At 29.3% G+C, this 17,242-nt stretch overlaps 1 protein-coding gene across 3 annotated transcripts; it reads left to right on the forward strand.

The window, feature by feature from the left end:
- Positions 1–4,556: 4,556 nt before the first annotated feature.
- Positions 4,557–8,249, forward strand: LOC126660042 (loganic acid O-methyltransferase-like). Of its 3 annotated transcripts, none has more exons than XM_050353369.1 (3): positions 4,557–4,666; positions 6,011–6,676; positions 8,014–8,249. In XM_050353369.1, the coding sequence occupies exons 1-3, from the start codon at positions 4,574–4,576 to the stop codon at positions 8,074–8,076; spliced, it is 822 nt and encodes a 273-aa protein (XP_050209326.1). In that variant the 5' UTR covers positions 4,557–4,573; the 3' UTR covers positions 8,077–8,249. The 3 variants fall into 3 exon arrangements, with proteins under 3 accessions (XP_050209326.1, XP_050209324.1, XP_050209325.1); XM_050353367.2 differs by lacking the exon at positions 8,014–8,249 and adding an exon at positions 7,513–7,947; XM_050353368.2 differs by lacking the exon at positions 8,014–8,249 and adding an exon at positions 7,513–7,947 and having other exon boundaries at positions 4,568–4,666; positions 6,004–6,676.
- Positions 8,250–17,242: the final 8,993 nt, after the last annotated feature.

Genomic DNA, 17,242 nt, shown 5'->3' on the forward strand with positions numbered 1-17,242 from the left:
TTAAACAAGAAAGTATACATTGTAGTTCATACAGTAGTATAAACATTAGAAAGTGACAGGACTAGGGTTTCATCTAGATCTATAAATTGGTAATATTTTTATTTACTAATGTTTTTCAGTATATGCGATTTTGGTATTTAATTATAAACCTATTACTTACTTTATATTTCAGACCTAGTTGTTGTTAATATTTTTCAGGTGTCTAGCTTCGTGGTGATCGAGCTTCCGTACTCTTGTTTTCAGGGAAGCTCTACTTTTTGATATGTACATATTATGTTGTACTCTTAGAATGATGTAGTAGGTTAGGAATAGCATGCCAGCAGCCGTTTCAGTGGTCCTTTGTTTATATACTCTGATAGGATCCACTGCTTTTGTATATACCATTTTGGTGGGTGCGTAGTTGACATTGTATGGTTATTACTGGTCTTTTACATATGTGTCTGGCTATTTATTTTTGGGTTAGAAAAACAATATGTTTGATATATGCCTGTTATATGTATCCGTCCATTGTGCATATATCTTAATATGTTTAGCATAATGATTTGAAATGCAAAGGTGTTTGTATTATTTTGTTAAACATATTACTATAGTAAAGGTGTTGGTGTGGTTTGAAACAGGGCTGCCTATGTGATAAGACAAACGAGTTGAGTCTCTGTTTTCGAGTGTTATACTACACCAATTTTCAGAAAAAAGTGCGGGTCAAAATAACAGGGTTATTTAACCAGTATATATGAAAACATATTTTGCTTATATAAGTATATATTCACAAATGTGTTTGCGTTAATCGAAAAAGGTTTTAACGATATTTTCTGAAACAGATTGTATATGATGTATGATCTGGTATTGTATTTGCGAAACATTTATAGAGGTTGCAACGGGTTTCAGAGCTACCACTTCCATTCCCTAGCGCCGGTCTCGGCTCGAGATTTCGGATGGAATTCGGGTTGTGACATTGCTGAATTATGTGTGTCAAGATGCATGTTTAGCTTGTTTAACTTTTTTTCCCATAAAAACTGTTATTACTGCCATAACTGCTGATTTCAATGGTATCGTCATGCTTTCCATGAAAATTGATTAGAAACATATTGTTAAGATGTTTTAACATGTTTTATATATCATATCCTGTTTTGGTTTGATTCATATGCTTAGTATGCATGTTAGGATATGTTTTATGTTTTTATGTCATGAACGTGTTCTTGCTCAAATTGCCATGATTTCACATCAAAAATATGCTTTTTAGCTGATTTAATGTGTTCCGTCAACTTACATGCCAATGTGTTTTCTGTTTGTTTTTATGCATTTTTGAGTGTTTTTTGTATGAAAACCGAACCGAATGACTAAACTGCCCAAAAAAATTAATTGACGCCATAAGAAGGAGCGGCGCCGACACCACTATGCTTTGGCGCCGCCGCCACTATGAATCCCTTCATTTTACTAGATTCTTATCTCAACAAGAGTCTGGGTGAGTCACACTCTTAATGTCTCGATCATATACTAAATCTCAAGTTCAAATTCTTGATTAAATAACAATAAATACTTAGAAACAACTTTTAAGTATTCTATTAATCTTATTGTCATAGCTAAGAACTCTTTCTATTAAGAATCACTTAATTGACTTATAATTTTATCTTCGATCACATGAAATTATGAATTCTCTCTGGGCTGATCACCTATCTCCATATACGACTAACTATCGCCAACACATCCCACGAGCCTAGCTCATGAAAGATCTAGAGATAAGGAGTATTAAACTCTAATCACATATAGATAAGTTGATGTATTACCTCTTAAGGATAATATGTAATCTATATAAGGTTATGTGACTTATGTGATATACTAGGCCACCATTTTAAAACATTACATGTCCGAACCACTTCTCATATAAGTGTTCCACATATTTATTTCGACCTTCCGTCGAGTATCAAGAAACTCACTACCTCCACTCATTAGTAACTCTTTACTAATCGGAAGAATAAATAAAGGTGCTGATATATAATAATGTGATGCTCCGTTCATAGGACTTTATGGACCGTGGACGTATTTTATATCATTTGTATAGAAGAATTTATTATCCACATTCTTCACACTTAAAATAGATTCTTTTATAACGTGACCAAAGACAATATATAATAAATCAAACACTTAGTAAAATTTATGAACACTTTGAAATTAGAATTTTCCAAAAGCTATTTCGGGTTTGTTTATACTCGGAATTAATCCCGTTCAAACTAGTGGATCTGTATCGATGAGACGAAGAACTTTTATTTTCTGACTGAATCCTGATTCTAATCACACTAACAGCCAAACGATAGACGGATGCCAGACACTGCAGGTTAACAAAATTGAAAACTACCTCTAATCTTGTATGTATATCAACTGCTAAATATGTATGCGAGCGATGTTCAATCGCTTTTCAAAAGCATGTTTAGGTCCAAATATTAAGAGGCCGATGAATTTAATCACATTAATTTAGGAACAAGAGGTCATTTAAGCGAGAGTCTATGGAAGGAGATTCTCTTATCTATTTGGCTATTTGAAGATCGGTGGCATTTTAAAAAGATACTAATTCGGATTTTATTTATTCGGCCAATGATGTTTTTTAAAATTGGATTTCTTTTGCCATTTTTTGTTTCTTTTTTTGCCTTTTTTTGAATTTTTTTTGTCTTTTACTGTTTTATTGTTGAGCTAATTTAATTGCCTTTCACTGTTTTTTATTTTTTATTCAAAAATAGTTACTTTTATAAAGTATGATTAGCTGGTTGAGTAATTAATTGATCGAAAATTCTGGCTTTGTTTTATATTAGAAAACTTCTGTTTGTCCATAAATAAACACTATTTAAGTTCATAAAAAAACACCTTTTAAGTAAAAGATTTGTTACTTTTAATTATGTGAATTTTCCATTTTCAATGTTTGTTTTAATCACAGATCATACATAGATTTTATTAGACATAATTTTTGTTGTGAAAAAAATTGTTTTTAATTTTGTCCTATTCTTAATTTGTCCTTTTGTGTTATTTCAAAACAACATACATAGGAAGTGTAGAGCTTCAATAATGAGTTTATAAGGGTTTATGCAATAGGCTCATAAGTGTGTTGAGGGGGAAGCAATGAGTTGAAGCCTAAAAATCTGGAACAAATCTTGACTGAGTTTAATTAAAACGTTTTTTATTTACTTAACCACGTTTTTAATTAAAGATCCTCCACTAACTGATTTCGGTTTTGTTTAACTTAACCTTACGTCCTGATTCATTTACTTGCTGATTAGAATTTGAAATTGAAATGAGATCATGGCTGGATTAGTGGGATACGAAAATGGTATCAAAAATATTCTCACTTCTACTTCTGATCCTACTTTTGAATAAGTGGATGGCTTAGTTGTATCCTGGGGTATACGCAAATACTGCGAAATATATTTTAGGTCAGTGAAACATTTCACGCCTCAAAGCAAAAACACTCTGTTCATTCTTTCAAATAATACAACAATTTTTTCATTGAGATCGTCCACGTTTTTCTCCTCGGCATTAAAACAAGTTAAGTAAAAATGGTGAATTGAATGAGAAGAAATAGTGAAACCCAATTATTATAGTAAAAGAAAATTTTAAATATGAAATGTATATTTGAGTCTTTAATTTCTTATTTCAATTTGAATAAATGATTACAATTAAAAGGTTTAATTATTAAAAAAATCCCTCACTTTTAACTCCTTTTATAATTATACCATGATGTAGGAATTTTTTCGTTTTTTCTTAATTTAAATTTTTATGTTTTAGTTGTATCCCAAAACATTAAATTGACCTCTTTTCACTTAAAAAAAGTTTAAAATAATCTTTCATTTATTATATTATTAATAATATTAGGGTCTAATTGAAATATGAGCTAAAAATGAATGAAAAATTATTTAATTTTTTTTCTAAATAAAAAGAGGTCAATTTAATGTTTTGGGGTACAATTAAAACATAAAAAGGCAAACTAGGGACAATTGAAAAAAAATTCTACGTCAAGATGTAATTGTAAAAGGGGTTAAAAATGGAGGATTTTGAGTGATTAGCCTAATTAAAATTGAAAATCAAAAAATGAATTAAAATTAAAAAATTTAAAAGGTGAGATTATATATAAAAATAGTTAAAAAGATAAAATACTATTGGACGATTACAGCTTAATTTGTCTGAAATACTATATATTGGACAACAAGTGTGGTATGTTTTACAAATATGTTTACATTTGGAGCGTTTTCAATAAATTTTTCAATATTCTTTTAGTAGAAAGAGTTGCATGCTTGCAAACAACCATATGTTTTGATCTAGTTGTAAGCCCTTGATCCTACATAGAGTAATGAATTAAAATTTGTATAAAATTGAATAAATAATTTCTTCAGATTTGTCTAATTTGGACCTATGGTTAACATAAACTACAAAACTAAAGTATATTTTACTTTTATTATACTCTTTGTTTTATATTTGTTGTTTGCATATAATTACATTACATAAACTTCACAACTACTCCCTTAAAAGAAAATAATTGTTTATTCACAACATACTTGTCAGTTTCACACTATAAAAATGAAGCAAAGAAATGGCAGACACAGAGATGAAGCATGTGCAAGAAGCATCTCCCATGGTGGGTGGAGATGGGTCTCAGAGCTATGCTAAAAATTCTGGTTATCAGGTGATCAATTCCTTTTAGCATTAATTAATTTAATTCATGTGACTAAATATAAATATTACTGATGTTTTCACATATGTGGTAATTTATATATTGGACTTTTCTATTTGAAAATCAAAAATAATGTGGCACTCACTATTTTATTTTCGTCAATAATTTAATTCCTCGTTTGTTTAAACTGTTAATCAACTAAATCAAATGACTTAAGTAAAAAACTTTAATTTCAATTTAATTTTTAAATTTATTTTTAATACAAATAAAAATAAGAATTATAAAATTTAATTTATTTCTCTTGCTTTAAATTTTTTAATTTTAATTTCCTTTGGTTACTTCATTTATTATTTAAAAGTTAAAATATAAAAAATACTAAAAATTAAAATGAAACAGCTAACTCACTAAATCTCATAAAAATATAATTTTTATTTAGATATATGTAATATATAAATTTAAAAATTAAATTATTTTTTATAATTTAATCCTTTAACTCGGTTAACTAACATTAAAAATAGATTAAAGGACTAAATTGTTAAAATAGATCGAAGAAATAAATTGTTAGCTAAAATAAAAATGGATAACTATATAGTTTGATTGTTAAACTTTAGCCAAACTTCAAAAATTTACTCGTAATTGATTTCTTTTCTAAAGGTGGCTGAATTTTTTTTTTGTTGATTGCCGGTGGGATATTAGCCAAAATGGTACCCAACCCTTGCACCTTATATCAAAATGGTACCCAACTTTTAATTTGTATTAAAATGGTATCCAACCTTCTAAGTTTTGCATCAAAATGGTTTTTTAAACAATTTCCGGTCACTTTGATGACGTGGCAACCAGAAAACTAATTTTTTTATATTTTTGCCACATCCCATGACAAATAAGATTTTATACAATTTAAAAAATTAAAAAGAACTCTTATTTTACATCAATAAAAAAATTATTTTTCCGGTTGCCACGTCATCAAAAGTGGCTGGAAAATGTTAAAAAAACCATTTTAAAACAAATGTTAGAAGGTTGGGTACCATTTTGATACAAATTAAAGGTTGGGTACCATTTTGATATAAGGTGCAAAGGTTGGATACCATTTTGGCTAATAACCCATTGCCGGTTGATATTTTAATGAATGCGACAAAAAAAAACTAGCGAAAAATTCGGGTATGACATGACTAAGTGTGACGCGAATATTTTATTTATTAAGAAATGATACGATCGGTATTCCGGTTCTACTTTATCAATGTTTTTGTTTTCATGAATATCAAACAAGTGATCAATAAATTAAAGTTGATAAACCTTAAACAAAACAAGTGAATCTCGAATACTCGTTAACTTAACTAATAATTTTAAAGCTTACAGAAAGCGGTGTTAGATGCTGCAAAGGAATGGATGAATGAAGCCATCAACGACAAGCTTGACTTTGCAAATCTTGATTTTGATACATCAAAACCAGCATTCAAAATAGTAGATCTTGGTTGTTCAACAGGACCCAATACCTTCTTTGCAGTGAAGAACATTATCGAAACCGTAGCGAAAAAATACGAAACACATTTTCAAAACCCTCAATTGATAGAATTTCAGGTTTTCTTCAATGATTTCAATGGAAATGATTTCAATATTCTCTTCAAAACCCTACCTTCATATCAAAACTATTTTTCTGCCGGAGTTCCGGGTTCTTTTTACGCTCGTTTATTCCCGAAATCAACTATCCATTTAGCACACTCCTCTAACTCACTCCACTGGCTTTCTAAAATCCCGCCGGAAATTGTGGATTGTGAGTCTCCGGCGTGGAATAAAGGAAGCATATACTGTACTGGATTTTCAAAAGAAGTTGCTAATGCATATTTAGGTCAGTATAAGAGGGATATGAATAGCTTCTTAAATGCTAGAGCTGAAGAAATCGTTGGCGGTGGATTGATGGTTATACTTGTTCGTGGGCTGCCGGACGGAATCTTAATGTCTCAGACCGGTTCCGGCGTCGTGCATGATTTGCTTGGTGGTTGCCTTACAGAGATGGCTGACTTGGTAAGAGAGTTACACTTACTTCTCAGGATCTGTTTAGTCTATAGTGAATTTCAAATCCTCATTTTAAAATTTTATCTTAGTCTGAAGGTAAATTTAACTTTTTATTTTATTTTATTTTTTAAATAGAAGTTAAATTTTTAGAAATGGTTTTGCTAATTATCGAAATTTGTATATAAATTCATCTTAAAATTGAAACAATTAATTTTAATTAGAAAAAAATTAAATAAAATTGCAACAAAAGAATTCAAATTAGGATAGTGCTAAAACAATTAAAAAAATTGATTTAAATTTTAAAAATTCATTTAGATTTCTGTCATCATTAGCCTTTACTTTAAAAGGATAATTTTATATTAATACATAGACAAGTGGGGATGTATGAAGATTTTGTCTCTTAATTTATTATATTATTAAGGGATAATTTCATAAATATTCACGAACTTTATATATTTTTTTATTTTAATTACGCAGTTTAAATTTTTCATTTTCATACATGAACTACCATTTTATTCTCAAATTCATGCACGGTGCTGAGGTGTCACGGCTCCGTTGGTGTAATTCGCGGAAGTGGAGGTCATTTTACATCAATGAATGAGTGCCACCTCAGCACCGTGCATGAATTTTAGAAAAGTGATAATTTGTGCATGAAAATGAAAAAATTTAAACTGCGTGATTAAAATGAAAAAACGTGTAAAGTTCGTGATTTTTTTTTTAACATTAACCCTTTTATAATGCATGCTAACCAAAATATGCAAAGCATTAGGCTCTATTTATTTTAATTGTAAATACACATGAAAAGAAATACACATTATTTAAACAATCAAATTTAACTTTTGTAGGGCGAGATTATTGAAGAAAAGGTAGATTCTTTCAACTTGCCTCTTTACCTCGCAACTTCGAAAGAGATTAAAGAAATTATAGAAGAAAATGAGCATTTTCGCATTGAAAACATGAAAGAATTAACCCACCCAATTATGACGATGATGAAGAATACTAGGCCTAATCCGGAGCTTGCTGTTTTGAGTCTAAGAGCCGTTCTTGAGGGAACCCTAAAAAATCACTTCAAAGATGAAGAGATAGTAAACAAAATATTCCAACGTTTCACCAGCTATCTTCAAGAAAATTACTCTAATATTCATATAATTGGCCATTGTATTGAACATTTTATATTGCTCAAGCGCAAAATTTGAACAAATGCCAATTTTATTAAATTTAATCAAAAATCATTCTACAATCTCTATGCGGTAATTTCTACACGTATAGAAATTAAATCATTTGATGCTCTCCTTCAAAATTTGTCGATTAATGACTTATGAAACTTGTTCTTGATTCCGTGGTAGAATCTCATTCGATTTGGTGAGGAAATGGTTGATTCATTGACGAGTGAGGAACATGCCGTTTGAAGATTCGAATATGAAAACTTATTTTTGATATAGTCGGTTGCTTGAATATTTGACGGGTGATGAACATAACATATCAATATATGATTTGGTTTAATCACTTGGAGAAATTATGCAGAGCTTCTTTAACACTTTATTTGCAGAATTCCGACGACTTAGGAGTTATTAGTGTGTGTCGTTTTTTTGTGCAAACACTCCTATTTATAGGAGTGTAGAGAATATGTATTTATGTACATATGTCTATATTTGAAAAGAATAATCAATTTTATTTCAATTAGTTAAATGAGTATATTCACTCAACTAATATATAAAACTTTGTATACTCTTTGATATTGGATAAGTGTAATTTTTTTTTACTTACAAAAATAATTTAATTATAGTTAACTTTATTTAATAATCAATTTTAAATTATTAAATATATTTAAAAATCTAATAATACCAAGCCCAATTTATTTTGTCGGTCCAAAATTTATTGGTCAACAGTTATAAACATCAATAAATAAATATAAGTGAATTATAACATTCTCTTTCAATCTTTCATAATTTTAAATTGCTGCGTACTAGTTTCATTGTTAATCTTTAATTATAAACAGATCTTTTCAATATAATTAATCAAACAATTATTTAGTAGTTCATTTTTTCTAAATGCAATAATTTTTTTTATAAATTTCATTGCATGTCACTGTTAGCAATATACTCCCTCCTTTCCGTTTAAGAAGGGACAAATGAGTTTTGCACAAATATTAATAAAATAAGACAATGTTTTATTTTGTCATGTCTATCCCTATTAATTAGTATGGTTTCTCCTAATAATAGAATAGTTGTATTGTAAATTGAGTTGCATTTAATGCATGTTGAAATAACTAAAGGGATAAAAGTGGAAGTTCAATATAAATTGGCACAGAAAACACGATATGGCCTTTTTAGATGGGACAAATAAAAATGGGATATGTCCCTTCTTAAACGGGACGGAGGGAGTAATAGGTTGTTATTATTTTCAGCTTTTATCTTGATTGTTAGCTAGCTATTGGATATCTATAAGTAACAAATTTTATGTATTTAATAGAGCCCTGCACTGCACCATTATAGTAGTAGTAATAGTGTGTATATAAGTTACAACTCTCATAATCTAAATATACTTTTTTCCATTAATTAATTACTTTCACATGGTATCAGAGCTAAAAATTGATTATTATTTTTTTGTTTTTTGATTTTCTGCTGCTATACTCCCTGCCTTCTCCATTCTTTTCCTTTCTCTTTTGTGCCTATTCTCTTTGTTTCACCATGACAGAATCATCCAATACCCGAGTTATCAATGCCTATGAAATTGAACCATATAAACTATCTAGCATGGAAAACACAATTTATTTTAATGCTCAATTATCAAAACCTTATGCCCTCCACCATTGATGGCTCACCACCCTCACATATTTCCACAATCACTAAAAATAATCAAACTCGTCCGAATCCTGAATATATTTCATGATTCCAAAAAGATCAAATGCTTTTACGCTGGATTTTATCTTCCATAACCGAAGAAATATACCCATATATAATGCGTCTCACCTCATCTCATGCCGTATGGAATTCCCTTACTCATACTTTTGGTTATATTTCTCAAAATAGACAACTTCAATTGAATATCGAGCTTCAAGAGCTTAAGAAAAATGATCTTGGTGTTTCTCAATATCTTCAAATTAAAAGGCAAACTCTTTAGTCGACGAACTTGCGCTTGCCGAATTCTCTATTCCACCGCCCAAATTCAATGCTACCGTGTATCGCAATATCGGCAGTGAGTATCATTCTATCATTACGGCTCTTAATCATCGTCCTGAACCTGTTATGTTTAATGAACTTCATATTTAATTGTTAGCTCATGAAATATCTATATCTATACTATATATAAAAGCACGGATAGGGGGGGATAGGCACTTTTACCTAATAGCCCTTTTTAATTTATTACCAATTCAACATTTAATTACAGGTTTTATGGTAATTAGCAATTTTAATCTTTTATAATTAACAGCCAATAATATAGTGTGCGAAAGTCTATTTTCAAAGTCCTAATACAATTATAATTGTGTGAAATTAAACACTATGAAATAGGTAACATATTATAATTTTTAGAATCCTAATACGCCACCAATTCCTCAACTTTTCTTTTTGTTGCAATAATGGAAGTTTGAGTTGTAAGAAAAAATAAACTCTTTGCCCTCAATAATAAAAACGTGAGTGGGGGTGTTAATGATTTTATTAGACTATTAAATAAAACAATAAACAATAATTTTAGATATGTTAATGTTTGATTATTATAAGTATATATGTTTAATAATAAAAATAAATTCCAATATTTATTAATAAAAAATATTTTTAATTTCAGAGAATATATATAAAATAAAGTTTATCAATTCAAAAATCATAGATAAATTTAATTTAAATCAAATCACCAACATAAACGCTAACTAATATGATCATTATAATAAAATACATTGGTAATAATTATAATTTATTTAATAGATTTGATAAATTATAAATGGAAGTTATTGATTAATTTTAAAAAATTAATAAATTGAAATATTCTATTTATTTAATATAAACTAAAGTTAATAAATATATATAACTTAATGAGTCGCATTATATGTATATTTATCATTTAGAATTTATACTAAACTAATTACTTAACTTATAATTTTATGAAAGTTTGGTTCCCTCTACAATTCAAAGTCTTGCCAGTAAAATTCTCATTGCATACTTAAATTTTATTTTCTTTTTTAAGTAATATTTTAAATTTGCTCATTAATTTTTTTGGATTAACTAATATATTTAACTAACAATGAAGTTAAAGATGACATAAGTATAGTTTATTACTATGAATATTTAATTTTTACATTAATATATATACCCATGAGTTTTCAGTTTACATAAATTACTTTTTTATTTTTATTATTTTCAATTTTCAATTGTTTTAATTGAAATATAAAAACAAAAATTTAATTAAAATAATGTTATTAAATTAATTAAAGTTAAATTTTATGTTGGTTATAAATAAAATAAAATGGTATAACTATAATAAATTTGATTAATACTTAAATGGATAAGTCACGCCACGGGCCACGTGCGTGGCACGTAATGCGAAACTAGTTTCTAAAAAGCCATCAATCAACCTTTATTGCACCTATTCATTCCAATATTCCGTTTCTAATATTTCTTACCTAGAAAACTAGTGGAAGGTCTTGTTTAAGATAGACCTAATTACTTAAAAAAAAACCTCACCTTTTAATATATTTTTTTTATACCATGACCTAAGAAAAAATTCATTTGTACTCTATTTTTGATTTTTCGTTTCAACTGTACCCCAAAATACTAAATTGATCTCTTTTCATATACAAAAAGACTAAAATAATCCTTTACATTTAACTATTATTCTAATTAGACATTAATCATATTAATTGTACAAAAATACCTTCTTTTTCAAAAAAAAATTGATAGTAAATATTTCATTTATATATTATATAATTATCTTAACCGTAACAAAAATTAGAATTTACGTAAAACAATTTATTTTTTAAAAAAAAAATATTCCGAGCTGCTCCTCCTTCCATGGAAGGAGGAACAGCTCGCTCCTCCCTCCCATGGAGGGTGGAGCAGATCTGCTTCTTCCTCCCATGGAGGAAGCAGCGAGCTGCTCCTCCTTCCGGAAGGAGGAGCATTAAAACGATAAAAAAAATTAGTGGATTCTATAAATCAGAAGAGTACGATGGTACGTCGGAAATATTTTTTTAAATAATTTAAAATTAAAATATCTAAAAACAATAAATTAGAAGATTTATTTGAACATTTTTAAACATGAAGGACTTATTTGTATTTTTTTAAATAAGAAGAAATATGATGGAACCCTTCCATTTAGTTGCTATTAACATTTTTATCCTTAAAATATTTATATAGTCAATTTTACCCTTTTTGGGGTAGAGATGAAAATGAAAAATTAAAAAAATGGTACAAATGAACTTTTTCCTAGGTCATGGTATAAACGATATTGTTATAAGGTGGGTTTTTTTTTAAGTAATTAGGCCTTTAAGATAACATAAACAATTAGTAGAGAATAATGCAACACTTGGCATAAACCACATGAGATCATAAAATACAAAAGGCTAAATGACCAAAAAACGCCAAACCTTTCATGAAAGTTTCACAAAAGTCCAAATCTTTCAGTTTTATCCGATTTGTCTTGAAACGCATGGATTTCGTTTCAATTTTGTCCAACTACACAATTTTGCTTATATGGCTCTGATGTGTGGCATTGCCACATCAGCGCCACATAGGCGTCACATGAGTGAAATTACATAATTGGACAAAATTGAACCGAAATCATGCGTTTCAGGGCAAATTGAAAAAACTTAAAAGGTTTAGAATTTTGTGAAACTTTTATGAAAGATTTGGCCTTTTTTGATTATTTGGCCGTTGTCTCGTCTAGCTCTTCGCTTGATTTTTGGTTCGATATTGCTTCTGCTAATACTCTACACTTATCACATTTATGGAAATGGATTTATAACGTTTGCGTGAGAAACAAAGCTGCATGGGACTTGTTGGCTAAAAGCACAACTTGTAATAATCCGGAAGTCGGATATCGATCCCACGAGGAGTGAATCTAGAGCGATCGACGAGAATGAACTTTAGTTGTATTTCAATTCGTTTAGCACAACAAACAATTGAGTTTAGATTCAAGAGTCAATTAACACTAACAATTCAATTAATCACTAACTTGCAACTAACAACTAGAATTGACAATTAATTTAACAATTGTAAAAGACTAAAAGCGATTAACTATAAATGAGAATTCAAATGATAAAAGAGGTTTGGAGTTCAACTATCCACCTAAGTCATGCGTTATCGGAGTTCGGGTCATAAAACGAGGGCCGAGCGTTTCTAAATCGCAACTCCCGCTCTCTCGAGACTCAAAGAGCTACAAAATCACGACTAATCAAGCTTAACCTACTCTCGTAGCACTAAACACAATTAGGGTAATTACAATAAATCACAACCCAAAGGCCACTTAATTACTAACCCACTCTCATGGTGTCACTAATTAAGCATCTAATCAATTCTTTCCAATTAACAAACCCTCTCTCAAGGTGAGTCTTAATTTAATAACAATACTTAGGTAGCTAATCTAAGCAAACCTTAAAAATCATTAATTAGAATATCAACACAAACCCTAACCCTAACCTAATCATGCCTTAACTAGAATTCATGTCAACCCCCAAACAAAGGGGGTTTAGCCACTCATGCTTAAAGCAACACAAGCAAACAATGAATAAGAACAATAGAGCATTAGAAAGTAAACAGGGGTTACCTTAATTAAATGGGTAGAGCAATAAACCATAAGATATAATTAAGATCCAATAATAATTAAGCTTACAATAATAATGAAGACCTTGTTCTTACAAAGCAATAAAAGCTTCAAAGCACCAACAATGGTGGAAGCTATGGAACACTAATTTCTAAAAAGATTCAATCTATTCTAAGAGAAGCAACTTTTCAAAAGGAATAAAAATCGAGAAAATTACACAAATATACAAAAAAAGAAAGCAAATAACAACATTACTTAATCAGCCAAATAATTGCATCAGCACATACAAAATTTGAAAAATTACATCAAATACATACTCCACAAGAAGCTGACACGTTGTAAGGAGAGAAGGGTAGAAAAAAGTCAAAAACGCGTCAGAATAGGTCAAAAACGCGTCAGAAACGCGTCTGACACGCGCGTCATAACCGTGCGTCAGTCACGCGTCAGTTCGTCAAACATGTATCATTTATGTATCTGTTATGTATCTGATATGTATCAAGAACATATCTGACTAATATTTTTTCATATTTCTAAGATAAAAATAAATAAATATATATATTATTAATATGTATAATTTATGTGTTTCTAAGGTGTATGTATGATATACTTTAAATTAGAAGATATATGTATCATGTGCTTTAATTAAAAGTTCACTCATCAAATAATATTAATAACATTTTGATATCATATAAATAATAAGTTATGATTTTCTTAACTCAAATTTTATCAATATAAACATCTTTATATATATGTGATATAAAAAAGAACTAATAATAATATTTATCCACTTCATCAAATTTGTCGCCATTGATAAAAATACTATATATATATTATTAAAATGTATTATTTATGCGTCTCAAAACTATATTATTAATATGTATTATTTATGTATCTCAAAAACTATTCAAACTGACACAATTTACTTCACGACTCTTTTCATTTGCCAGCTCTAATAAATTACAACAACTTCTATCCACAATGTATCAGAGATCTATCGATAATACCACATTCCAAAATACGCACATAATACATATATTAAAATAAAAAAATATACGTCTAACTATTTTTGCTATGTACAAAAGATGTATAGAATATGTATAATATTTGTATTTGAGTTATATATTTAACGCATTGAATATATAATTTACGATTACTTGAAATGTATCTTTAACATATATTAAAATAAAAAATATGCCGCATGCTCTATAAATTGTATAAATTATTTATCAGTGAACGTATTAAGGATATATTTATCATGTTTTAATTGTATATGAAATATGTATCTTAAAATACATCTAAAAGACATATATATTTATAAAACATATATTTGAATATTCTTTAAACCGTTTCTGATATGTATTGATGATGTATCCGAGATGTATCGAAAATGTATAGGAGATGTACCGAAAATGTATCTCGAAAACATTAAGGTACCACCATTGACGAGAAGACGCATATTAAGGATATTTTTATCATGTATAAATTATATATTAAAAATTTATCTAATAAATACATCTAAACTTGTCAAACACATTTGATGAATTAATATATATTTAAAAATAAATATATTTGAGCTGATTCTGACATGTATCCGATATGTATAACATATGTATCAGATATGTATTCAAGATGTGTCTCGAAAACAGTCACATACTACTAATGAAACTTATTGAAAAAATATATTTCAAATACATCTATGAAACACATTTAATACTTAATCTTATAATTATAAAAAAATAACAATATAAAAAACGATGTATTCACATAAAAATATATAAATAATATATTTCAAATACATAAATAATACATGTCAAATATAATTTTAATAATACATATACTATGGCCAATTCAGACTGAAAATTTCCAAAATTATCCTCCTTTTGTTTCACTACGGCTCTTATAATTCTCAATTAGCCTCTAATGCTATTAAATTAAGAACTGAAGATGAAGACGATTCGCTGATAAAATATATATATAACTTGCCATCTTTATATCTCATAATAAATATATATAAAGTGCACAAAATCCATACACTTTTTAAATTGATGAAGCCAATCTCAATATGTTAATCACCCTTTTCATGACTTTCTTCAACGGTCAAACTACTTCTACTAATAATATACAAAGTCAATCTATTTCCTCGTCATTCTCAAATGCAATTGTTTTACAACAAATCGAACCAATCCCACAAACCGTCTTCAATTCCTTGAGCATTTTAAATCTAATAGAAGAAAAAGCCTCCATTTTCATTTTCAATTGTTAAGCACTCTACATTATTTATGCATTGCTCCACAAACTCTTCACTACTGCTCGTTCTACAGAGACTGCAAAAACACCAATTAGAGATTACAGATGAAATATTAGAGATAAATTAAGGGTAGATTTGGAATCACCAATTGAAAAGGGGAGAGGATTTTTTCTAGCCTAGAACAAGGACAGACACATCTAGCTTCTTCACTTGGTTCATCACTGTGGCTAGCCTTGGCCCTTAGATTAATAGTGCTTCTACTTCAACCTGAGTCATTAGATTCATCAGAATTTAAGTGCCAAAATATATAAAATTAAAATATAGTACATATAGAGAGACAAAAAAGATAGTCACATTTGAAAAATACTCAATTCCATCACCATGCCCATCTTAAAAAAGAATGAAAAAAATAAATAAATGGAGAATTAAAAAGAACAAAAAGAACTGATGAATTTTAGGTTATAAGAACAGATGAGGTTTTGATTTAAGGAGTGAGGAATCAAAAAGAACGAAAAAAATAAATAAATAGAGAATTAAAAAGAATTAAAAATAAAAAGGTTAACCATGGCTGAAAGAAATATAAAAATAGAAAGAGGAATAAGGAAGAAGAAGCAACATGTGTTGATTTATGCAAAAAAATGAATCAAAGATATAACAGGTGGAAGACTAGCATCAATTATGTAATAGATGTAATAATTTACCGTTTTTAGCTTATAAAAGTAAAGAAAAAGTTAGCATTGGTGAAAGATTTGGAGAGCCTTAGCAAAAATGTAAGAAAGGCCCGCCATTAGCCCATTTGTGTAATTTTCTCATAAAAATCTGAGTATTAATTGCTTGACCTAAAATAGAGATAAAGTTGTATTTATAGTCTTTACAATTGAGGAAATAAAACCATCCTAATACAAGTTGTGTCTAGCCAAATAGGGAAGTGGGCCTTGAGCCTTTGATCAATTGAAAGAAAGCTGAGATCCTTCATTTAGTGCATGTCACGGATCGAGACACCTAAGTTGAGGGAGTGTCTCGTTCCGAGACGATAGTTTATGGGCATTCTGCCCATCAGTTCCTTGTGTCTCGGACCGATACACCTATGTAAAGGGGGTGTCTCGATCCGAGACAAGGCAAAATGTCTTGTTTCCTTGATCGTTTCGCTTCTCGGCTTCCCTCGCTCCTTGCTTTCGTCGATTCTTCCCAATTTGATGCCAAAATGCTCCGCAATGCTCTCAAACACCTGAAACGCTCACACATGCAATAAGGTATACAAAATACTAGAGTAAGCACAATGAAACATAGCAAAAGCATGCGGAAAACAACTTAATACATAGGAGTATTTTACTCCAATCAGGACTGCTTCTTGAATTCAGTTTCAATGTCTTTGGGTAATGGAACTCGAATTCGATTCTGGACGGATAAATGGCTGAATGATTCTCTGAGCTCTCTATTTCCAGCTCTTTACCGCCTGAGCAGAAACAAGGATGATTTTATCGATTCTGTTTATGATCATCAGCTTCAATCTTTCCGTAATCTGACCTGGAGAAGACGGCTCCGGATTGGTGAACAAGAACAGTTTGTGC

The sequence above is a fragment of the Mercurialis annua genome, linkage group LG8 (genome assembly GCF_937616625.2).
Source record: "Mercurialis annua linkage group LG8, ddMerAnnu1.2, whole genome shotgun sequence".
Taxonomy (NCBI): domain Eukaryota; kingdom Viridiplantae; phylum Streptophyta; class Magnoliopsida; order Malpighiales; family Euphorbiaceae; genus Mercurialis; species Mercurialis annua.

Excerpts from the sequence above, each read along its gene's own strand:
- LOC126660042 (XM_050353367.2), top strand. The coding sequence starts at position 4,574 with ATGGCAGACACAGAGATGAAGCATGTGCAAGAAGCATCTCCCATGGTG. Across the intron at positions 4,667-6,010 it reads CTAAAAATTCTGGTTATCAG|AAAGCGGTGTTAGATGCTGC; the intron begins GTGATCAATTCC and ends TAAAGCTTACAG. Across the intron at positions 6,677-7,512 it reads TTACAGAGATGGCTGACTTG|GGCGAGATTATTGAAGAAAA; the intron begins GTAAGAGAGTTA and ends TAACTTTTGTAG.